General features: G+C 41.1%; 1 protein-coding gene and 1 long non-coding RNA gene across 20 annotated transcripts in view; one reads left to right on the top strand and one right to left on the bottom strand.

The window, feature by feature from the left end:
* Positions 1-24,166, bottom strand: part of TRDMT1 (tRNA aspartic acid methyltransferase 1) — an 80,160-nt gene extending 55,994 nt beyond the window's left edge. For 4 of the 19 annotated variants that reach the window (XM_070055455.1, XM_070055454.1, XM_070055456.1 and 1 more), the window contains exon 1: positions 4,352-8,150. In XM_070055455.1, coding sequence (XP_069911556.1) covers positions 4,352-4,415 — 64 coding nt within the window. In that variant the 5' untranslated portion in view covers positions 4,416-8,150. Of the gene's footprint in view, positions 1-4,062; positions 4,240-4,351; positions 8,153-17,795 lie in introns of those variants that run through there. The other 15 variants (XM_070055460.1, XM_070055457.1, XM_070055461.1 and 12 more) reach the window with 9 other exon arrangements.
* Positions 12,017-15,077, top strand: LOC138844961 (uncharacterized). The gene is made up of 2 exons (XR_011381488.1): positions 12,017-12,134; positions 14,878-15,077. It is a non-coding gene; the product is annotated as an uncharacterized lncRNA (long non-coding RNA).
* Positions 24,167-24,526: the final 360 nt, after the last annotated feature.

Raw genomic sequence — 24,526 nt, forward strand, 5'->3', positions numbered from 1 at the left:
GAAAGCAGTAGAAGATGGCCCAAGTCCTTGGGCCCCTGCACCCACGTGAGAGACCTGGAGGAAGCTCCTGGCTCCTGGCTTCGGATTAGCGCAGTGCGTCGGCCATAGCGGCCATTTGGGGGATGAATCAACGGAAAAAGGAAGACCTTTCTCTCTCTCTCTCTCTCTCTACTGTCTAACTCTGCCTGTCAAAAAAAAAAATATATATATATATATACTTTTATAATTATTAAAATTTAGTAACGTGCCGAACTTAAACAACGCAACAGTAAAAATACAAATAACAGGCAATAGAACCAAACAGATATTTCTCAAAGGAAGACTTACAAATGACCAACAGGTATGTGAAAAGATTCCCAACACCACTAATCATCAGGGAAATAAAAATGGAAACCACAATGAGTTATCACCTCACTCCAGTTAGACCGGCTATTATCAAGAAGACAAAAGATAACACACATGGGCAACAAGTGGAGAAAAAGGAACTGCACGCCACTGGCAGGGATGTAAACTAGTACAGCCATTGTAGAAAACAGAAGGAAGGTTCCTCAAAATCAAAAAACAGAACTACCATATAATCCAGTAATCCCACTATTGGGTATGTATTTCCAAGGGAAATGAAATCAGTCTGTCAAATAGACATTTGAGCTCTCAGGTTTATTGCAGTGCTATTCACATTAGTCAAGAAATGGAAACAACCTAAGTTTGCACTCAGTGGTGAAGGGATAAAGAAACTGTGGTACATACACACGATGTAATACTACTCAGCCATAAAAAAGGATGAAATTGTGTTTATTTGTGTCATTTGCAATAATGGAACTTGGAGTCATTAAGGAAAACAAGCCAAGCATGGAAAACAAGAATCACATGATCTCACTGAAATGTGAAATGTGCGCCAGCCTAAAGTATATTTATTTACCAACAAATAGATTTGCCCCAAACTCAATGACCATTTTATTATCATAATACAGATTGTTCATAAGAAAAGGTGATCTCATAGAAGTTAAATATATAATAGTAATTGTCAGAGGCTACAGAAGGAAAGAGATGGGGAAAGGTTGATTTACATTACTACACTCTAGTTAGATAGGAGCAATAAGTTCTGGTGTCCTGCTGTACAGTAGGTGACTACTGACAACAATTAATATACTATATACATATACATATATATGTGCATATATATATATATGCATTTTTAAAAAAGCTAGGAGAAGGGCTGGCATTGTGGCATAACAGATAACGCCCTGACCTGAGGCACTGGCATCCCATATGGGCGCCAGTTCAAGACCCGGCTGCTCCACTTCTGATCCAGCTCTCTGCTATAGCCTGGGAAAGCAGTGGAAGATGGCCCAAGTCCTTGGGCCCCAAGTGGGAGACCCAGAAGAAAGTCCTGGCTCCTGGCTTCAGATCGGCGCAACTCCAGCCACTGCGGCCAATTGGGGAGTAAACCATAGGATGGAAGACTCTCTCTCTCTCTCTCTCTCTCTGCCTCTCCTAATTGGGGAGTAAACCATAGGATGGAAGACTCTCTCTCTCTCTCTCTCTCTGCCTCTCCTCTCTCTGTGTAACTGACTTTCAAATAAATAAATCTTTAAAAAAAAAAAAAAAAAAAGCTGGGAGAGAATTCTGAATATTTTGTCCAATAGAGGACAAATGTTTGAGGAAATAGTTCAGTTTACCCTGAATTGAACATCGCACAAATGCATACATGTCTCAAAACACTTCATAAATATGTATAACGTTTAGGTACCACTTAAAAATAACTTTTTAAAAATATTCAATAACCATAATATGTAGACCACAAACCAAAATATGAGGGCATGGAGAGGTAGGGAAGGCAGGATAGCTTCTTTGGATTACAGGGTCAACCAGGGAAGGCCTCTCTGAAGTGGCCACATATAAACCAAGATATGAAAGGTGAAAACATGTTAGAGGGGAAAATTCCAAGGTTATAGCACTCTGGGTGGAGACAATAACAAAAGGAAAGACCAGAACACAGAAGGAAGTAGGAATGTTTGAGGAACAGAGATGCAGAACAGAGAACCTAGGCAAGAGAAACAGGGTGACAGTGACAGTCACAACTGAAGAGGCAGCCAGACACTGGATTGCACAGGTCTGTTACCAAGATGGGACCATGATTCTAATCTCAAAGGGAAATCATTTATTCAGCAGGGAAGTGATATGATCTGGTTTACTATGCAAAAGATCACTCTGCTTGCTATGCGGATAATAGAAGGAATAGGAAGGCAGAGTGGAAGCGTTAAGAGCAGTTAGGAAATGAGAGTAGGATAGTAGCGATGGTAATAGAAAAATGCATATAAATTCAAGTTGCATTGGCTAGTATGAAAGAAAATATCTAATTGTTTCATTAACAAAAATACACTTAGTTAAAATAACATAATGTCTCTCATCAAATTAGCAAATATCAAAATAGCTAATATCAGATGGGTGTTGTGGTGCAGCAGGTTAAGCCACCACACGAGAGGCCTGCATCCCACTCTGGAGTGCAGGCTCAAGTCCAGCTACTGAGCTTCTGATCTAGGTCCCTGCCAATGCGCCTGGGAAGCAGTGGATATCGGATAAAGTGCTTGACTTCCTGCCACAAACATGGAAGACCCAGATGGGGTTCCTGGCTTCTGACTTCATCCTGGGCCAGCACCAGGTGTGCTGTCATTTGAGAAATAAATTAACAGATGGAAGGTCTTTCCCTGTCACTCTGCCTTTCAAATAAATGAATACATCTTTTAAAAAATAGTAGGTAGTACGTAATCCTGATGAATGTGTAGATGAGGGAGGCATTCACAAACCTCTGAAAAGTAATATACTATCTTATCTATCAAAGGGCTTAAGCAATTCTATTTTTTACTTAGTAACTGGCACACAGTGAATCTTACTGGTCAACAAATCAGTTTGACTTTTAGAAAACACTTAAAAGAGAAAGTCAGAATTTATGCTCAAGGATATAATTGCTGTTTCACACTGTCCTTGTTAAAAAGTAACAATCTATTCAACATCTAAGAAGTGGATGAATCACATCTTATGAAAAAGTACTAAGAAACTTTTAAGATCTTATTCTTAAGGGGCTTCAAGGTAGGGGAAAATGCTGACATTACACAATCTTACAAAATTAACAGAGCAAACAGTATTGAAGTTTTTTGGTTTGTTTTCATGTGGTTTTAACGTGAGAAATCAACACAGAAAACCAGCAAGTAGTAAAATTTTAATATTCACTAACAGTCTAGAATCAAAACTCAAAACTTCTGCTCAAAAAACATGCTCAACCCATTAAGTATGGTCTGTATCTTAACAGTGTTAGTCTCTTGTCACTCTTGGTACTAAAAAAGGAAGCACGGAAGTTTCAGTTAGTGGTTGTCTTAGCAATTTAAGAATAAATCCACATGTTCAAAGTCTATTTGTCATTCCACATCCTCTGTGACTGGCGCAGTACCTGGCGCAGAACAGGAGCTCCAAAAATTTTGAGTACCACCAAAAACAAACCTTTCAGTTCCAAGTTAGCATCCAGGAAAGTAAAAACGTCAAGACGAAACAGATACATAAAAAGTAATTGTGATAATAATTTGCAGTATTGAGTGGCTACAGTGTATTAGGTGCTAATGAGCACTTTCTACTTCTTATATTTCATTCTCATCATCCGTCCCCGAAAGTGCCACCTCTCACACTTTAAAACCAGAAAACGTTCTTAAAGGTTAAGCAAGTAACTAGCCCAAGGTCACACGCAACAAAGTTTAAACTCAAGTTCCAACTCCTCTCAAGCATCTAAACGTAGAACTACAGAGGACAGGATGTGTCTTTCCAACCATCACACTTCACCACGATTTCCCCATACACTCCTATTAAATGCTTGCAAACTTCTCTCAGGAACTGTAGTTACCCCTTTCGACATCCGCCTCTCCCTGGCCAGCCCACCCAGCCCAGCTCCCGCCCCGCCGGGACTTCCTCCTGGGTACTGGACCCAGCACCAGGCTTCTCCGCGACCGCAAACTTAGAAGTGGGGCTGGGCCGTCGGCGGGGAGCTCGCCTCCTCCCCCAGCTTTGTGGTACCATTTTTGTTTGACTTCACAGCCTTATGATTCTTGACTCACGAACTAGGCCTTGAAGGCCCTCGGGACAAAGCTCGAGGCCGGGAAGACGAGCCAGCCCACAGGGGTGGATGAGGGCGGTGCGCTGGGGCGGTTTCCAGGACAACGGGGTCCACCCCACCATCCCACCCCACCCCGCGCGCTCGCTCGTCTCCGCCCCTAGCGTCTCGCCGCTCCACCCCTCTCGGGCACGAGTGCTCGAGTGAACGCCCCGGAGCTGATAGAGAAGGAAGCGCGAGGTCGTCTCTCACCTTTCAGCGCGTGGTGCATGCCGCCGATGCCGCTATACAGCTCCAGGACCCGCAAGGGCTCCATTCTCTTGCCGCCGCCGCCGCCTCAGAGCTAGGCCTGCCGGTCCTTCGCTCTTTTCGCTCCGTCCGCCCCGTTCCCTCCGCCTTTGGTTCCGCAGCGTTTCAGTACCCCTCCTCCGCGCCCGCCCGCCCCCTTCCTGCCTCTCCAGGTCAGGGCTTTTACAGAGCTGTGTGGGACCTGGGGAGCGCTGGTAGGGGGCAGGAAGAGAACAAAAGATAGGAAACAAAAAGGGCTCTCAAATGAATAGCAGCCTGATTTGCTGGAAGGCCATGCGAGGAAGAGAAATTCGGAGTTCAGTAGAGAGCTCACCACTGCCTTGTTTGAATCCAGAAAAAGCATTTTCCAGGCAGGCTGCCTTTCTGTCCTTGGAAGCCTAAATCGAACATTCTTTTTACTACTGAGCACATACCAGGTCATTGGTGTGCGTGTGCCTGGGCTTACATAAGTCAGACGAATGTCTTTCCAGGAGAAGGTCCCAGAGTCACAGCCAGCACAAACCCACGTCCGGGCCGAGAGGAGCCCTCAGTGGGTGCTAGTAATTCAGGTGATTGTAATAGTAGCCGCTTGAAAAAATACCCCTACGGGATTACTCTGAACATCATCTAGATCTATGGGCCCGTAAGATTTAGTATTTATTTATGTGACAGGGCGACAGAGAAAGAGATTTTCATCCACTGGTTCACAACCCGAATGGCCCAAAAGCTGGCCTGGGCCAGGCAGAGGCCAGGAGCCAAGAACCCCATCCAAGTCTCCTACTTGGGTGGCAGAGCCCCAGGTACTTAACCATCATCTGCTGCCTTCCCAGGTGCATAAGTGTGGAACTGGATCCGAAGCAGGGCAGCTAAGACTGGAAACAAACCGTGGATATGGGAAGAGGGCATCACAAAAGGCAGCTTAACCTACTGTACCACAACTAGAAGCATTTGAAATGTAAATTGACTGATCCATCTTGGTTTGATCTATGAAATTAACTGTTTAAGTTGTAAATGTTTGTGGGACTGGAAATGTTTTGGCTCTATGTTTGGGTAAGAAGGAAATCAAGATAGATGCCAGGGAACTGAGTGTTAGCTTTGACATTGTCAGAATCTGGTTGTGTGGCTTGGCAGGAGCAAGGTTTTCTCACCTGTTAAATAAAGGGAAAGGAAGGAGGAGCCCAGAATAATTCTCAAAGGCATTCCAGTTCTGAGATTCTGAGATTCCGTAGATTATTCTTTGAAAAACTGAATCCTAATTTGACTTGTTAATTATCTGTTCAGATTGAAATATCTATAAGGAAAGCATTTGTCTCTGCTTTAAGCAAGTGCTCCTGAACCTGCACAACTTATGGGAACCATACAACCACTTATATTTGTATAATATATGAAATAAACATTTCCATTATGTAATATTACTACCATAAATACCAATAATAAATTACTATAACAAAATATATTAAATATAAAGGGAGGCCTGCACCGCAGCTCACTAGGCTAATCTTCCACCTTCGGCACCAGCACCCTGGGGTTCTAGTCCCGGTTGGAGTGCTGGATTCTGTCCCTGTTGCTCCTCTTCCAGTCCAGCTCTCTGCTGTGGCCTGGGAAGGCAGTGGAGGATGGCCCAAAGGCTTGGGCCCTGCACCTGCATGGGAGACCAGGAGGAAGCACCTGGCTCCTGGCTTCAGATCGGCATAGCTCCGGCTGTAGCGGCCATTTGGGGGGTGAACCAATGGAAGAAAGACCTTTCTCTCTGTCTCTCTCTCTCACTGTCTAACTCTGCCTGTCATATATATATATATATATATATATATATAAAGGGAGCTATATAATCACAGCGATTTATATAGTCAACAGCCAATATATTAATTAATTAAATCTAGAATCCATTCAGCATTAGTACATAAATTAAAATAAATATGACCAAGGATCTTACCTTGTAAGAGAGAGACATACACATGTGGCAAAATTAATGAAAAATATCAACTTCCTGAGAGGGAGGGGGTTAAAACCCCATCCCCACAAAAGCTGATTACAAGCCCTTCACTTTCATAGTTAAGGGTTGGGGGAATGTAGTCCTAACCTTACTTTTCTGCCATAACTTTGGTTTCTCTCCTGTTTTGAACTCTACTATCAATTAACTGCTCGGCATTCCCCGTTCTCCAGTTCTCAGTTCCTTGCTGGAAACCTCCTAGCCTTATTCATTGGAAGCTGCTCCCTTCTAGACTCCCAGGCCAGAAACCCTGAATCATTTCAGTTTCTCGGTCTTCCTTGTCTTCTGAAGAACAGGTCTCACCTGTTCCTGTCATTCAGTTGTTTCCGTTCTTTCTAGTCCAAGTTTCATCTTGTCTGTGTATAATCTTTATGTATAATTTCTTCACATGGGGTAGTTGTTCAAGAATGAAAACTTTCTTCATGATACTACTGTATGATTATCTTCATGGAAGCATCTGTAAAAGTTAGGCCCCTGTGGATTATGTATGTGCTGTCTTCCCATCACTAGCACAAATTATGTGATGGGGAGAGTGGGGAGGGTTGGGAAGGGACAGCACAATAGGGAACAGTTGAAGAGGAAGATAGGATGAACAAAAAGAAAATACACGAGGGGCCTTCAAAAAGTTCTTGGAAAATGTGTATTAGGAAAAATCAATGCCTGGACTTCACTTTTTTTTGTACTAAAATAAATTTTTAATTCCATCTCTCTGTGGACTTTGGAAGTAAGTACCTGTATTTGATTACTTTTCCCCAAATCAAATTCTGAATATTCATAAGGGCAAAAAAGCTCTCAGGTCCCATAGTTATCTTCAGTAATACATCCAATGGTGCTTATATTCTACTTACAAAAACTCAAAACTCTGTTTTGAAGATATAAACAAATATCAAAATTTGGACCTTAGTATATTCAGTGCATGCTAACACCTGGAAAATAAAAGCATATATGAAACATCAGAAATAATTAAGGGGCACAATAGAATACTAAAAGGTATATTAATAATAATTATACACTCAATTTTTGAATGGTTCATTGTATCAATTGGAATCTAATGTTACTTTTCTTCTTCTCCTATCGTTAATACCTATAACAAAATATTAAAATACTTCCTGCAATCATCTTTGAGTCTCCACAATCCAGGCCTGCCTTTCTTCCCCAGTGATATGTGGGTTGGCCACCTATGCAGGCTCACCTACAGGGAGAGAATACCCTGCTCAACTTCAGTGATGAAGCAGTTGCACTCTGGTTTTACACAGAGAATGATCCCTATGAATTTCATAGAAAATAAAAATGTCATCCTATGGAATAAGCTAGTGTAAATGTTCTCAGAAACAGGAAGTTATATTCAGAAGAAATTTTAATTGGAAAACTCCCCAGAACTCTTGAGCTATCAGGTATCTAAGAATGCTTTTTGGTGGTAGTCTGACTCACCAGCAGTAAACCAAGCTGCAGGTGAAAGTCCCACTGCACTGTGTTAAGACATCAGATACCCAGTCCCTTTTAGATTTCTCCTCTACACTGATTTGAAGGAACTTTTCTCTTCTATAATGAATAGTGTTGTGTGTGGTTAAGAATGCGAGCTCAAGAAGGGATGTTCCCTTCCCATATCAGAGTGCCTGGGTTCTATTCCCTGCTCTGGCTCCTAATTCCAGCTTCCTGCTAAGGTGCACCCTGGAAGGCAGCAGTGATGCCTCAAGTAGTTGGGCTCCTGCCACCCATGTGGGAGATCTGGACTGAGTTCCTAACTACCTAGCTTCAGCCTCAGCCATTGCAGTATTATGGGGGGGGGGGGGGACCTGCAGACAGGAACACTCTCTTTCTCTATCTCCTTCTCTCTCCCACCCTCCCTCCCTCTCTGCTTCTCAAAAAAAAAAAAAAAAGGCTTTTTAATTTAAAAGAAAGAATGCAATCTCAAGAGCCACAGTGTAGATAGAAATCCATCTTGCCTATTTGTACCTACAGGACTTGGGAGAAAGCCACTTAACCTCTGCGAGCCTCAGGATACTTCTAAATATTATAAATCAGTACAAGTGGTTGCTATGAGAATTAAACAAGGATTAAAAAGCACTTAGCTCAGTGCCTAGCAAAATAAAAATAAATGTCTGTTTATTAAATAGCAGCTATATACAATAGATGCCCTATGTGAGCAGTTTCACATTCTGCAGCTTTAGTCACCTGTTGTCCACCCTGATCCAAAAATATCAAATGGAAACTTCCAGAAATAAGCAATTTATAAGTTTGAAATCGTGGACCTTTCTGGGTACTATGATGAAACCTCAGCTGCCCTACTCTGTCCCACTGGACACGAATCATCCCTTTCTCCAGCGTCTACACACTATATACCCTATTGGCATATTAGTCACTTCACAGCCCTGTTTTGTTAATGGGCTCTGAGGCTATCAATGTGCTTGTATTCATCTATCCCTTATCTTACCTAGCTGCAAGCCTAGTGATGCTAGCAACTTTATTACTGTAATTGTGATAACTGTTCTATTTTGTTAGGAGCTCTTATTAATAACCTCATACTATCCCTGATTTATGAATTAAACTTTATCATAGATATGGGTATATAGGGAAAACTTAGTATATTTATAGTTCAGTACTATCTGCTGTTTCAGACATCTCCTAGGAGTCCTGGAATGCATCCTCCTTAGATCAGGGGTGACAACAGTGAGGGCAGCCTCCAAGCCACACATCCCCAGTCTCTTCACCTGCTGATCACACTCCAGCTTGTCACACCCATCTCAGATACCAGAACTGAACCCTGGGCCCTAAACTAGTCAACGCACTGTAGGGCAGTCCAGGTGGCCGCAGGTCTCTGGGGGCTTTAGGGGATCTCAGGTCTTGTGGGAGGGATTCAGGAACCAGAGTGGGATAAAGGATGGAAGTCTGGAATTCAGAGGCATGGCAGAGGGGGTGCTCAGCCTGGTAACACAGATAGTCAGGGATCAGACCAGGTCACATAGTAAGGAAGAAACATGCTAATTCTTTGCTCCCAGGATAGCTGTGAAAGGTGGATCTATAGATCTGGCTATCTCCAGACCAAATGATGAAGTGACCTTACTAGGATGCATGAGCTGGAAGCTCTAAGGTGGAGGTGAGATGGGACCAAGTAATACATCCAATCATTTCCTGGCTCATCCATGTGTTAGGAACTGAAGAAATCTTCATTGTAAAATTTTTTAAAAATGTAAAAATCTGTTATCTGTTTCAGACCATCAGAGTGCCAATAGTAACAAAAAAAATTGAATACAATTTTACTTATTTCTTTGATTCTCTAAAAAGTTATAGCCCTCAATAGGGTATTCATACCTGGTGATTTAAGTCATATTAATTTAATGAGCATTAAACATTTAGTTAATCAGTTTCACTAGGCACATTTCAAGTACTCAGTGGCCATCCATAACTGGGGTCTACAGTATTGCTCATCACAGAAAATTTTACTGGGCAGCCTTGCTCTAGAATGCGGGTCTCCTGAAGTCAACATCGATGGATAGCCTATCAGTCAACGAACAGTGCTGCAATGTGCAGAAATGCCTAACTACGGAACACTGCTTTAAAATAAGTGTCCAAAATGTGCAGTAAAAGAAACTCAAGTAAAAGTAGATCTTGCAGCAAACATTCCTTCTCTTTCTCTAGTATCCAGTCACTTACTTACGGACTGTCACAAGGGAACAGCAGCAGAGGCAGCGGATGTGTTGTATCAGTGACATGATAAACTTTCATGAGAGAAAGAACAGATGGGAAATGAACTTCCTGGTATGTCTACGGAGTAGTACTTTTCTGTGGCAAAGAACATTTTGGTGACTTCTTACTGTCCATATTGTTATCTTACCTCCGAAGAAGAAAAAGAATGCTTTCAAAAATTAGAATCAAAGGAAAGTTAATCATATATTTGCTACTGAAAAACAGAAATCACGCAGTTTACTTTATACTTTACCATTTCAGAGTGTTCAATCATAGATTTTAACATCAATTTTGCTCTTGGGGGTTATTTTTGAAATGACTAATTTGAAAAAATACTTTGCAGCAAATTTTAAGGATTGTGTTTTAGTTCAACTAAAAATAGTGGGATTCTTTCTTTAAAACTGCTTTCATGCACTCACAGGGAATTCGAGCTGGAAGGACACTTGAGGAGTAGTTAGTTCAGAGTTTTTCAAACTATTTATAGAGACAGAACTTTTTGTTCAAGCAAAATTTCATTTGGAATCAGAGGCACAGAGAAATACAGAGAAACTGTGTATACACACACACACACACTTTTCTGTTGTTGAAGCATGGATGGTAGCCACACAGGCCCAGAATAATTCCAGGTAACCTCCTCTATTCCAGGGACTACCACAACTACTTCTAAATCATACTATGGTCTTGGGCCGGCACCGCGGCTCACTAGGCTAATCCTCCGCCTTGCGGCGCCGGCCCACCAGGTTCTAGTTCCAGTTGGAGCACCGGATTCTGTCCCGGTTGCCCCTCTTCCAGGCCAGCTCTCTGCTGTGGCCAGGGCGTGCAGTGGAGGATGGCCCAAGTGCTTGGGCCCTGCACCCTATGGGAGACCAGAATAAGTACCTGGCTCCTGCCATCGGATCAGCGCGGTTGGATTAAAAACCAAAACCACCAATTTCATCTAACCCCAAGTTTAGAGATGAAGACATGGAGATGCATACAGTAAGTATCTTGTCTGACTCCACAGCTAGTGGGAAAGCAGGGAATTCCAGCTTGGGTTCTTCCCGAGTTCTTTCAGAGCTGGCTATACCATCACGTGGTATAAAAGCTTCTGAGTAGGTTCAGTTGGCCCAAGCCTGCTAGGCACCTATACCTGCAGACGCCAAGCCAGGGAGCCAAACTAAAGCAGCCTAGAGCCAGAAGATGTTGCTTCTTGAGAACAGACTCACCTGAGGACTGAGGGCAACTTTTGAGATCTGCAAAGTACACCTAAACAGATATGGTAATACCCGTTTAAAAGGCCACAGACAAAATGGTTAAAACTGAGGTTAGCATTGTGGAGCAGTGGGTTAAACCACTGCCTATAAATGCTGGCATCCCGTATCAGAGTGCCAGTAAGAGTAACAGCTGATCTGTTACTTCTGATCCAGCTTTCTGCTAATGAGCTTGGGAAAGGAGCATATGATGGCCCAAGTGCTTGGGCCTCTGCCATCTATTTGGGAGACCTGGATGGAGTTCCTGGACCAGCTGTAGCTATTGCAGCAATTGTGTGAGTGCATGAGTGAACCAACAGACAGAAGACATCTCCATCTCTCTCTTTCTCTCTCTCTCTTTCTTCCTGTCAAATAAATCTTTTTTTTTAAATGTTAATATTCTTTCACAAAAGAGGAACAGTCTGACAGACTAATTACTAACATTTATAACAGATTCTCTGCAAAGATAGCTTGAGACAGTGCAAGGAACCTGGTTCTTAAAATTCCATGAACTAAGATGAATTTCATGACTCGGTTTCTTCACCTATGAAGTTAATAATATTGCCAACAAGGTAGTTGCCTGTATTGTTATTGTACGTATACACACACACATCAGTAATGTACCTAGCTTAATAAATACTGGTTTTCACCTACTTACTGACAACTTTTGTCAAAAGGTATCACCCAGTCTTTTATAATAATAGAATTATTTTCCAAATATGTTTTCAGAGTCCAGTTGGTATGCTAGCTAGCAAGATGCCTTTCCTCATGGTTCCTGTTACGCCCTCTGTGCTTTGCCGGGAGGAGATCACGACACAAGCTGGGAATAGCAGCAAGAGAAGTGAGTGACTCTGAGAGCTGTGATTACTCCTTTCTTTTCTCTAATGTGCACCTGAGCATTCAGAGCTGCCTGGAGGCGACTACATCACAAAGCAGGCCCAGTAACACCAGGAAGAGGAAGTGCCTGCACACACACAGACACACACACAAACACCCCCACAAAACCCCTTGTTCCTCTTCACAGTCGTTTCTTTTCTATTGTGGCAGTCATCAAACTGAGAAACTAAAACTCAGAGAAAAATAAAATATAAGGATTTTTCATTGTATCCTTACTAGTTAGAAACTAGTTTAGATATACAATAGTATCAGAATCATTCTGTTATGAGCCAATAGTGATAAAAATGACTAAACTGTAATACCAGTTCCATAGTTCGGCCATGACTGTATGTACTCCCTCCACTTGAATATAAGAAAACAAGAACCTTTGCATTTATTTTAAATTGCTAAAATCTACCTTAGCTTTCAAAACCACTTATGTGAGTGTAATACAACACACAAGCACATCTTATCCCACAAAAATTTGCTTCAGGCTTGGAATGCAGAGGCCATCAACCCTTATTTTAGCAACTTTTTCTTTCAATTCAAGCCTATGAACATTTTACTTCCATCTAAGGTAAATACCTCTAATTTAAAATGTCTAAATTCCCCAAAGGGATTTGTAGCATGTTTAGTCACTCAGAAAATACTAAGTGACTAAAATAGACTCTATTTCAGTAGATGGCAGACATACATTTTACTAGTAGGATAATATCAAAATGAGATAATACAGAGCTAGAAACGTCAAAGAACACTGTAAGTGTTTAAAATTTTATTAGGCCATTTTAGAATTATCAGATTTTCTTTTTTAATATTCAGTTTTGTACAAAGATTAAAAGGTAGGAAACTTCATGTGATTTTCTCAGTATTACAAAAATCAAAATGGCTAACATATTTATTTACAAAAAACATAACCACATTTTTAAAAGAAGAGAAATAAAAAGACAGCATCAGTTTAGAGGGGAAAAAAGTCTGAAAATTATCAAATAATAAACAACCCGGAGTTGTCAAGGATTCTGAGGGAGAATTTCACATCAGGAGTTAAGGATTCTGGTCAGGAAAGAATGTGAAGAATCTGCATGTCCTATCTTTTCTACTCCTTTCATTTTAGAACTACTCCTAGAAGAGAGTAGAAAAAGAATGCAACACAGAACATCAGCTGTGTATCCTTGTAGAGTTCACAGTTTTAAAATCCAAAAACTGCAACCTGCAGTTTCATTTTGGCACTTGTTCCCTACCTGGAAAACAAATTTCTGAATATCTCCCTAAGTGACAAGAGCCCACAGACATACATTAGAAAACCCCAGCATACTAGAAGTTCAATCCAACTCCAAGAGTCTCGCTTCTGACCACTCTTTCTCTTTTTGGCTAATATCTAAATATTTGTGTCCTTTATATATAGTTTAGGAAATAGAGAAACATATAGAAAAGAAAATTTAAAAGCTAAGAGAGGGGCCGGCACTGTGGCAAAGGGGGTAAAGCTGCCGCCTGCAGCACCGGCATCCAATATGGGTGCCGGTTCAAGTCCCAGCTGCTCCACTTCCTATCCAGTTCTGTGCTGTGGCCTGGGAAAGCAGTAGTCCTTGGGCCCCTGCACCCACATGGGAGACCCGAAAGAAGCTCCAGGCTCCTGGCTTCAGATCAGTTCAGCTACCTACCACCACACCATCTTTTCATCAACTTTGTTATACTGCCTGTATGTTGTTACTCTAAACGCCTTGTTTAAATTTCAGTGGTGTGCAAAGGCTCAGAAGTATCCTGTTTTTCTTTTCTGAGTTTTGCTCCAGTGTCTTCAAATTGGCTCAAAATTGCTAAGTCCAGATAATTTTTCTGGGTAGTATTAACAGGTTATGAAAATGTATGCTTTAGCTCAAGTACTCAAACACTAGAAACACATTCCAAAGTGAAATACAAAAGAATAAGGCAAAACATCCAAAGGAAGCTTCCAGAAGGAGTTACACAACTCCCACAACCACTTATCTGTGTCAAAGTTATAAACACTTGGAAGTTATTCAAGATGAAAAGGGAGTTTTTGTAGAAAGTTATGAGCATGCTAGGGACTGACCTTTCTCTGAGGAATACAGGAGAGGGCCTGTCTGCTCCTCACCTCCAGCCTAATGCAAGGAGCTTCCAAGGACACCAGTGTATTTAAATTGAAGCCCTTTAACTAAAAGTTTGGAGAGGCCAAGTATTTCCTTTGGACCACATCTGAACTGTGCAAGAGGGAGCTGTCTTGGATCTTGTTCAAGGGATCATCCACAGAGAAGGTCCCAGGGCAAAAAGAGGAAAGCAGTGTACCCAGAATGACTCCCAGGGGACTATGGAAGGAATACATGTGTATTACTGCATGTCAGGGGAGCAGGAGGGGGGAGAGAGAGAGAGAGAGAGAGAGAGAGAGAGAGAGAGAGATCCTTGGTGGTAATAAGTCTCCACCAAAGAAGCATCTGCCAGGAAAAGAGCTAGTTTTAAACACATGTCAAATCCAGAGATGGAAACACAAGGCCAAGTAAGAAATACTCCTGTAACTCTTCCCCAGTATGACCTCTCACCCTGGAGAAACCTTAACAAGATGGGGAAGGAGGAAGGGAGGCACCTAAGTAGGGGGAGTGAGAAAATCAAGACGCGCTTTGTCTATGGCTCCAGCACACTCTAGCTAGGGAGACAAGAGATGTAACATCTATTACTATGATCCATTTTCTCATTTGCAGTGATTGGAGAATCATTTACTCTCAATGGAACAGATCAGGAAAGTCGAGGAAACTGCTTGAATTTTCATTGGTAACGTGAACAGGCCACTTAGTAACTGTTTCTTTGTCTTCTTATTGTCTCTTGCCCTTGACTGTTAGACACAGTCCCTTTTTCTCCTCTTCATGCTATAATTTAATAATAATAACAACAATAACTCACAGTGATTGAGTGTTTATTTTGTGCAAGATACTCTACCATGTGTTTTATATTCATTGCTCGCTTCATCTTCATGCAACTCTATTATTATCACTCCCATTTTACAGCAAAGGAACAGGAGGTTTTCCCATGGTTGCATCATCAGAAATAGAAACTGGGGATCTAACCCAATTATCTGACTCCTCAGTCCCCAACTCTTCCCTGGAAGAAAGAATGAAATGTTGCCTCCCAGTTCAATGAAATATCATACTTGCTTTCTTTAATAAAACATATGTGGATCTCCCCCATTCCATGAGAAAATTGAAACATTCCACTGAAGGAGAATTAGTAGAAAAATAAACACAGCTATTTTTTGCAATCATAAAATCTGCTGATGTACACATTTATTCCAAACTCCTGGATGATGTCATTACACCAACAACCACGAAGCTAACTCAACCCAGACATAAAATAGCAACAATCATAACAAGAACATCTAAAAATGGTAAAGCCTGATCTTTAGAAACTGCATTTTGATATTTTCATCTAATTTTATTCTCATGAAAATCCCATGAGTGGGCATGATTTACCACAATATTTTTGGCTAAAAGCTTTCAAAAGCTGTGATTTGTTTAAATTCAAACATCTTTTAAATGATTAAGTCAGGACTGAAAAGTGCATAAATCAAAGAGATTGAAATAAGCAGCACATTTTTGCATCATCTTCTAAACACTTCGTTATCATCAGTTTTTTCATTAATAGTTCTTGACCCTTATGGTTCTCATTTTCCAGGAATCAGAAAGCCTCACAAATTCTCTTACACATATTAAAGCCCTCATTCCATCCCAATGAGATCATTCATGAAGAGCGGAATGCATATGGTTGTCAGATGGTGTCCCAAGAGACAAATGAATTGGCCAAGCCAACAGAATACAAGAATCTTATAGAACTTTACAAACCTGAGTTGAATTTATGGACTAATATGGAAAGGCATGCGTTTTCTCACTGCAGAGATTATTCTAGAATTTCTAAACCAAGCATTTATTTCACAGTAACTTAGTCATCTGGGTTGCTCCTCTCTGAGAAAACAAACACTCATGCAAACAATTAGTTCTGCAAATTAAATCTCAGGCTTTTAAACTGTATTGCTTGTTTGAATTGCAAAAGCTAAAGCATTCTTTTCTATGGCTTCTTCACTCCCTCACAAGCAAAGACTCATTTATTTCCCCCTTCTCTAACCACTATACCTTTCTGTTCTACATGGCCACATGTACCAATGATACACCAGCCTCGTGGTCCTCAGATTCACCTGGAAGTCATATTCAAACTCCAATTGTCACAACCCCACCCACCTGAGTTTCTGATTCAGTTGGCCTGGGATGCTGACTCACATAATTTCTTTAAAAAATTCCTAGGGGACACTCCTGCTAGTCGTGTAACTCCTTGTGAATCACTTTGTATAGCACTTTAAGAATCCCTGTACTAGTACCTCCCTCTACGAGTTCTCTTACAAGGTGCCTCCAGAAAAGCACTGAAAATGCCAAAGTTCATGCACAGCACACATGGTGCTCAGTACATTGGCCTCACATTGCAGGATTCTATCTGCAGAAAAAAAGGAAATGTTTGCAATGACTCATTGCCTTTTTTCAAGTTTTTCCAGCCGCAAAATTAAAAACAGAAAAGGATTACATTCAAGCAAAAAGAAAACAGCTAAAATTTTTGAATTTTATAGCATGGCTTCAGGACAGAATTGAGCCCTGGGCTGATCACATGGAAGCCTGGCACAATGAAGAATACAAGAAAAACTGAAACCCAAGCTAGGATACTCAGAAGTCAGCTGGGAGCCTTGGCTTCGGTCTTGCTTTTTCTGTCAATAGTAAGTTCTTTCCATATGGTTCTCTGAACATATTATCAACCTGTAACTCTCTTTCTTTCTTTCTTTCTTTCTTTCTTTCTTTCTTTCTTTCTTTCTTTCTTTCTCTTTTCTTTTTCTTTTTCTTTTTCTTTTTCTTTTTCTTTTTCTTTTTTACAGGCAGAGTGGAGAGAGAGAGAGAGAGAGAGAGAAAGGTCTTTCTTTTGCCGTTGGTTCACCCTCCAATGGCCGCCACCGCCAGCGCACCGCGCTGATCCGATGGCAGGAGCCAGGTACTTCTCCTGGTCTCCCATGGGGTGCAGGGCCCAAGGACTTGGGCCATCCTCCACTGCACTCCCTGGCCACAGCAGAGAGCTGGCCTGGAAGAGGGGCAACCGGGACAGAATCCGGCGCCCCGACCGGGACTAGAACCTGGTGTGCCGGCGCTGCAAGGCAGAGGATTAGCCTAGTGAGCCGCGGCGCTGGCCAACTTTTCCTAAAACTTCTGTACTATTTTTTAATAAAAATTAAAAGTCAATTGTCAATAAACAAACACTGTTGCAACATCAGTCAGGTATTCTGAAAATGAGAAGAGAGAAATTAGCAAGAATTTTTCTTACGATTCCTTCATTATTGTAACTATCATCACTAGGTGGCCCTCCATAGACTTTGATTCCATTTTTCATTTCTTTAGGAAAAAAATAAGAGATTTTTATGTTACAGTATAAAATATTTCAATATTCTAATTTAAGTATCAAAAGTATGACTACTTATAAATAACACTATTATATTACATAAAATATTTGACAAAAAATTACAAAACATTTCTGCTTAGAAAACAACCTGTTAGTTGTACCTTTAACATGTCAATATATTCCAGCAACCACTAACCTTTTACTCTGGTCAGCCACAAGTCCAGTAAATTTCAAACTATGAGGCAGCCAATGAATGATATGCTGCTAAATAATAAGCCAATGTCTTCCAAATGAATTTATCTGGTTTAGTCCAAAGAAAAGAAAGCATAATGATAAGGTTACTGAATGTCCAGATTCTAAAGTAAGTCATTTTGTGTGAACATGAGTCACCAAAACTACTTCCTTAGTGATAAAAGTTGCCTCAGTAACTTAGATGCTTGCCTTGCTAAGAAGTATATGGGCCATGTGTTGGGTTTCAAACCCACTAGTCATTTCCTTTACTTAATTGCTAACTGCTCTTCCCAGCTGCAGCTGGCGCCAGTATTTTATGTGGTAACCCAGCAACTAGTTCATATACTATATTTTATCAAGGAGAGCAAAACAGTAAACTTGACATTGAAATCCAGTAAACTTGGATTTCAGAATAGAAGACAATGTGATTTCACCAAGACACTTTGACTTTAGCAGAGGGGGCCATTTGGAAGCTCTTCATCTAGATCACGATGTGGCCACACCGTCACGCAAGACTTAGAGATAAAGTATTGTAACAGAGAAGAGACCCGTACATTAGACTCCCTTTGAGAACAAAGATAGTGTTTTCTTCACTTCTGTGTCCCTAGCACCTCGCAGAGAGCCCAGCACACAGAAGAGCTCAAAATACATTGGCTGAATGGGGCTGTTGGTTCTCTTCAGAATAATCCAATCTGTGAAGTAATTGTTCCACTGCTGAGTTAGGAGTTCATCAAGTTTTTAACACATGTGTGCATGCTTTCCCCCTTACAGTGACACAATGGGACTGTGACATGTCATTGCTGCCCCTGAAAGCATGTCAATTAAACAGTGGATATTAAGTGCATGTGTATTATCAGTACCGTGGCTTTGATTTGGCCATGTGGATTTGGTTGCCCTATAATTCCCTGAGCTTCCCCTCATTTGACACAATTCTTTCATTATTCTTGAATTGCACAATATTTGTACCCTGGAGGAATAAAACACGGGTAAATCTTCCTAACTTCAAACTAATAGACAGCAAGCAAGTTCAGAGAGAAGTTGTTCTTACTTACAGAGACAATGTGTTTAACAATGTGGTCAGTGTGTTTCTTTTCCTCTAGTGAATGTAGCTAAGCACTAGGACTTGTTTAACTGTATGCAGACGTCAAATGCCCTAACTATCTATTCATTTAGGTGGATTGAGTCAAAAAAATAAAATGAGACCCACACACACAAAATCCCCCAAAATGTCCATAGACGTCTTGATGATTCATTAAGGGCACTATATTCTGCAAACCAGATTGAGTCCTGTTGGTGCATAACAGGAAAAAAGAAAAGTCCAAAGAGATAGACAGATACCATGATCAGAATACCAAAGAGTACTGGAGATGTCATCAGCAATAAAACAAAATAACGACGACATGTGAGGCACCATAGTATCGTGAGGTTTAGGGCTTGGAACCTAGATCTGTGTTCAAATCCCAGATCCGTCACGTCCTGGCTGGGTGAGCTTCAAAATATTATTTAACTTATCTGTACCTCAGTTTCTTCATAGGTCAAACAGAGTTGTGAGAATTAAATAAGTTCACACATGCAAAGCACTTTCCATATAGTAGGTTCTCAGTACAAATAAACAACCAGGATGATTGCCATTAGCCTTCCTATGGGGACCAGACTCTGCTTCCAGTAATAATGTCAAAGTGTGCCTGGCTATCATTGCTTAGAGTTCACTAACTAAGGAATAGGAAAGCCAGCACAGAGTTAGCAAAAGAAAAAATCTTGACCCAGAAACACACACAGGGCTCCACCTACACATCTCTAACCCCCTACATTTCTAGAGACAACACATTAGTAAATTATAGAATTGCAAGAGAGCAAGATTTTAAAACTTGTGTATGATGAGCATAATATTTAAGCTTTGTTAAACTGAAGTCCATAATGCCTTTTCTACTATTCCACACAATCATGTGAGTCACAGTACGGTGGATTTCTAGTACATAGTTAATTAGAAAAAGGGAACCTTACTAGTATTTTGGAAAGCATCACAGTAGAATTATGGAGAGGACTGCCGGTTTGCTTATTCTACCATAGTTAACAGAATGATTTGTCTTTGCTCATATCTTGTAAATTTTATGAATTTCCTTAAACTTTTTGCTTTGCATAATTTTGCCACTATTTCAGTTTATATTCCTCCCATGTGCCACATGACTTCATTTAGAGATGCATAGATTTAGGTGGCATTTCTCCAGTGTTCTGTCTTTCGCATTTCATTTCTAAACTCTCCATATTGATCTTCATTACCATAAATAGAAACCAAAGCTTGATGGGGTATATTTAAACCTGGGGTTGATCAAACACATTTAAAAGTAAAGGGAATATAGACTATCCAAAATAAAATCATTGCATTAGCTGAATGAATGTGATATGCCAGACAGAATTAAAGCATCTCCCAACTGTTCATATTTTGAAAGACAGGTCAATTCATTGATGGGATAGAATTATTTTATTTTCCCAAATATTAGAAAGAGATTATAGCTATATAAGTAATCATGTTCCCTTTCCAACTTCACATGTTATCACAAAGATACATCACAAATTATTTAATTTTAGAAATAAAAATGTTAAAAGAAAACTGTGCTACTGAATAAAGTTACTGTTATTACTATCATAGCCCTTACCCACATGACCTTGGCAAAATAGGCAGAGTAAATTCCCTAGATGCCAGTGCACTTGGCAAATTTTCTAGTCATAGCATGACCTTTTTCTGTACCCTAAAGAATGGGAAAAAAGACAGTCTTATAGGCAAGCAGGTAATACACACTAATTTTCTCATGGTTTTCTCACTCTGTCAATAACTAAATTGTGCTGAAATCATTTAGGGCTCTTTCAAATGACATCTCTTTCTTGTAACTAAGCTGCTAAGTTCTGTTTGTTTATTTCAGATCAGGTGAACCAATACTGAAAATCCAGTTTCACTTCTTTGTCTGACGTCAGCTAGATTTATTTTTTCCGCTAGATTTTCCCTATATGTGTTAGTTAGCATCTTTGGTTTCTCCTACATTCTTGACATCTTCTCTTTACTCTGCTATAGATTGTGAATCAGAACTTGATGAAGTTGTCAGTTATATATATATTTCTACAAAGAATTATGATCTGCTTCTACCCACCCCCCCAAAAAATGATCAAAGACATTTCCAGGAGAGTGTCTTCAAGCTTCTTTTTCTCTGATCTTTTAAGAACTGCTTTAGATTGGGCCGGCACTGTGGTGCAATGGGTTAATGCTCTGGCCTGAAGCACTAGCATTCCATATGGGCCCCGGTTCAAGACCTGGCTGCTCCACTTCCAATCCAGCTCTCTGCTACGGTCTGGGAATGCAGTAGAGGATGGCCCAGGTCCTTGGGCCCCTGCCCCCTTATGGGAAACCCAGAAGAAGCTCCTGGTTCCTAGCTTCAGATCAGTGCAGCTTGGGTCGTTGCAGCCAACTGGGGAGTGAACCATCAGATGGAAGACCTCTCTCTCTCTCTGCCTCTCCTTCTCTCTCTCTGTGTAACTCTGACTTTCAAATAAATAAATAAATCTTAAAAAAAAAAAAAAGAACTGCTTTAGAGAATACTGAAGAACTCCCTGACTTTACACAATCCAACGAAACAAGACTATCACACTCAGAGCAGCTACAGAATAATATAAGATAAACTATTTCCCTTAATTGAACAGATTAGTAATGTTGTAGACTGTAAAACCACATGATCCAGTTGTCCATCACCTTTGTGAGATTTTAATGTATATAGGCTGGAGAAAGGAAGATACTTCCAGGTCAAGGGATCACAATTAATCCCCTTTCAAATTAATTTCCCTCCTAAGCATCTCTGTCTACAATGCATGGATTCTTAGTTACCCTGTCCAGGAAGCTCAGGGACTATTCCATGTTGCTTGTCCTGCCCTAACTCCACAGTCTCTAATCTTTATGTATGCTGCAGGTTTCCCTTTCCCATCTACTTGCCCTTCCACAAAACAGCCTTTAATCTCCCGAATTCACCCTCCGCAGCACACCAGAGCAACCCCTCTAAAAAGACAGCTACAAACATTTCTTTCTCTTGTGGAAAATCGCAGCAAATTCCCACTGCCCACCACATTAATTATCAACTCCTCTCCCTGGCATTTGGTCCTCCAACGCATGGGCCCATGTTAGCTTTCAGCTCCCTTTATCCCCTGCAACTGTTCCACGATCCAGCAACTCTTGAGATTCTTGCTGTTTCTGAAATGTGCCCAGCACTGTCATCTACACAATGTTTACTTACACCATCATCTTAGAACATACTTTCTCTACCATGATAAGCTACAGAAATAGTACCATCCCCCTAATACCACCTTTTTTTTAACAAAAGGTTTATTTATTTGAAAGAGTTATAGAAAGGGAGAGGGAGAAGGAGAGTGAGAAGGAGAGAGAGAATCTTCAATCCACCGGTTTACTCACTAAATGGCTACAACTGTTGGGGCTGAGTCAGACCGAAGCCAGGAGTCTGGAACTCTATCTGGGTCTCCTACATCGGTGCAGGGCCCCCAAGCACTTAGGGTATTTTCTGTTGCTTTCCCTGGCTCATTAGCAGGGAGCTGGATGGGAAGTGGAGCAGTCAGGATTCAAACCAGTGTTCCTTTGGAATGCCGGTCTTGCAGGTGGTAGCTTAACCTGCTGCACCACAATGCTGGCCCCAAATGTTATCTTTTCTAAGCGTTTTCTGATCTCCCCCAAAATGAAATCCAGTTTTCATATGATATGGTCATTTCTTCATCTAAATCCTATAGTATTTAATTCTTGTCTAGGAGTTCTTTAAAGGCATGAAGAGTTTCTTACTAAAAATCATTGCAGGCAGTGTATCAGATGGATACAGTAGGTTTCCCCCACCCCCATTATCCACCAGAATATGTTCCAAGACTCCCAGTTGATGCTGAAACAGCAGATAGTACTGAATCCTATATCTGAAGGTTTATACTATGTTTTTTTCTACACGTACATACCTATGATAAAGTTTAACTTATAAATTAGGCAAATAAAATATTTTTTTTTTTGACAGGCAGAGTGGACAGTGAGAGAGACAGAGAGAAAGGTCTTCCTTTGCCATTGGTTCACCCTCCAATGGCCGCCGACGCCGGCGTGCTGGGGCCGGCGCACCGTGCTGATCCGAAGGCAGGAGCCAGGTGCTTATCCTGGTCTCCCATGGGGTGCAGGGCCCAAGCACTTGGGCCATCCTCCACTGCACTCCCTGGCCACAGCAGAGAGCTGGCCTGGAAGAGGGGCAACTGGGACAGAATCAGGCACCCCAATCGGGACTAGAACCCGGTGTGCTGGTGCCGCAAAGCGGAGGATTAGCCTATTGAGCCGCGGTGCCGGCCTGCAAATAAAATATTAACAATAACTAATAATAAAATAGAACAATTCTAATGATATAATAAAAGTTCCATGAATGTAAGCTAGCTCTCTCTCTCCCTTTCTCTCTCTCTCTCTTTCGAAATATTTAAGTGTGCTTTAATGTACTTCTGAACCAATGTTGACTACAGGAACCTTAAATCACCCATAACTGAAATCTTAGAAAGCAAAACTTTGGAGAAAGCAAGACTACGATGCCCCTATCTGTTGAATATGATGTGAGGAAAGATCTGAGGGTGGGAAAGTGTGGCATATTCGCGGACCAGAGAGGAAGTTAGCAATTCCATTGTCATTACTGACTGCTGGGAACAACAGGAAATGGAGACAAATGTGCACAATGACACGGCTTCCAAAGGCCAGATTCAGCTAGGATCCTCAATCTCCTCTGCTGCAAACTTTGTTTCCTTCATGGTCTTTATTAAAACGTGCCTCTGTTTCGCCTGTTCCTTTATTCGATTGTCATCTGGCTGTACCCCATATGCATGCGTGCAGACTCCACATTCCAAAAGGGCTTAGACTATGCCTACCTTTTTCACTCTCCCCGGTGTCTAACAGAGTGGTTGGTACACGGTACATATTCAGTAAACGTGTCCTGAGTAAATGAGTGAAGGCTGCAGATTGTAATATCCTATAAAATGCAACCACATCTAAAGTGACTAGCACAGTGCTTAAACATAAGAATCATCAGTAGATATTAGCCCTCAACTCTTTTCTCCCACAGATTATCCATGCATTGATTCCTACCTTCCACAAATGTCCCCAGTGCTTTCCCAGCCACTGGATACACAGTGGTGACCAAAAGAGAAACAGATCCCTCCACCCCTAATGAAGGGATGAGCAATTCCCTTTGGCACACCATAGAATCTTAACGAAGTTTTTTTTTTTTTACTTTTATTTAATGAATATAAATTTCCAAAGTACAGCTTATGGATTACAATGGCTCCCCCCCCCATAACGTCCCTCCCACCTGCAACCCTCCCCTTTCCCTCTCCCTCTCCCCTTCCATTCACATCAAGATTCATTTTCAATTCTCTTTATATATAGATCAGTTTAGCATATATTAAGTAAAGATTTCAACAGTTTGCACCCACATAGAAACACAAAGTGAAAAATACTGTTTGAGTACTAGTTATAGCATTAAATCACAATGTACAGTACATTAAGGACAGAGATCCTACATGAGGAGTAAGTGCACAGTGACTCCTGTTGTTGACTTAACAAATTGACACTCTTGTTTATGGCTTCAGTAATCACCCTAGGCTCTTGTCATGAGTTGCCAAGGCTATGGAAGC

This window comes from Oryctolagus cuniculus, chromosome 13 (assembly GCF_964237555.1).
Source record: "Oryctolagus cuniculus chromosome 13, mOryCun1.1, whole genome shotgun sequence".
NCBI lineage: Eukaryota > Metazoa > Chordata > Mammalia > Lagomorpha > Leporidae > Oryctolagus > Oryctolagus cuniculus.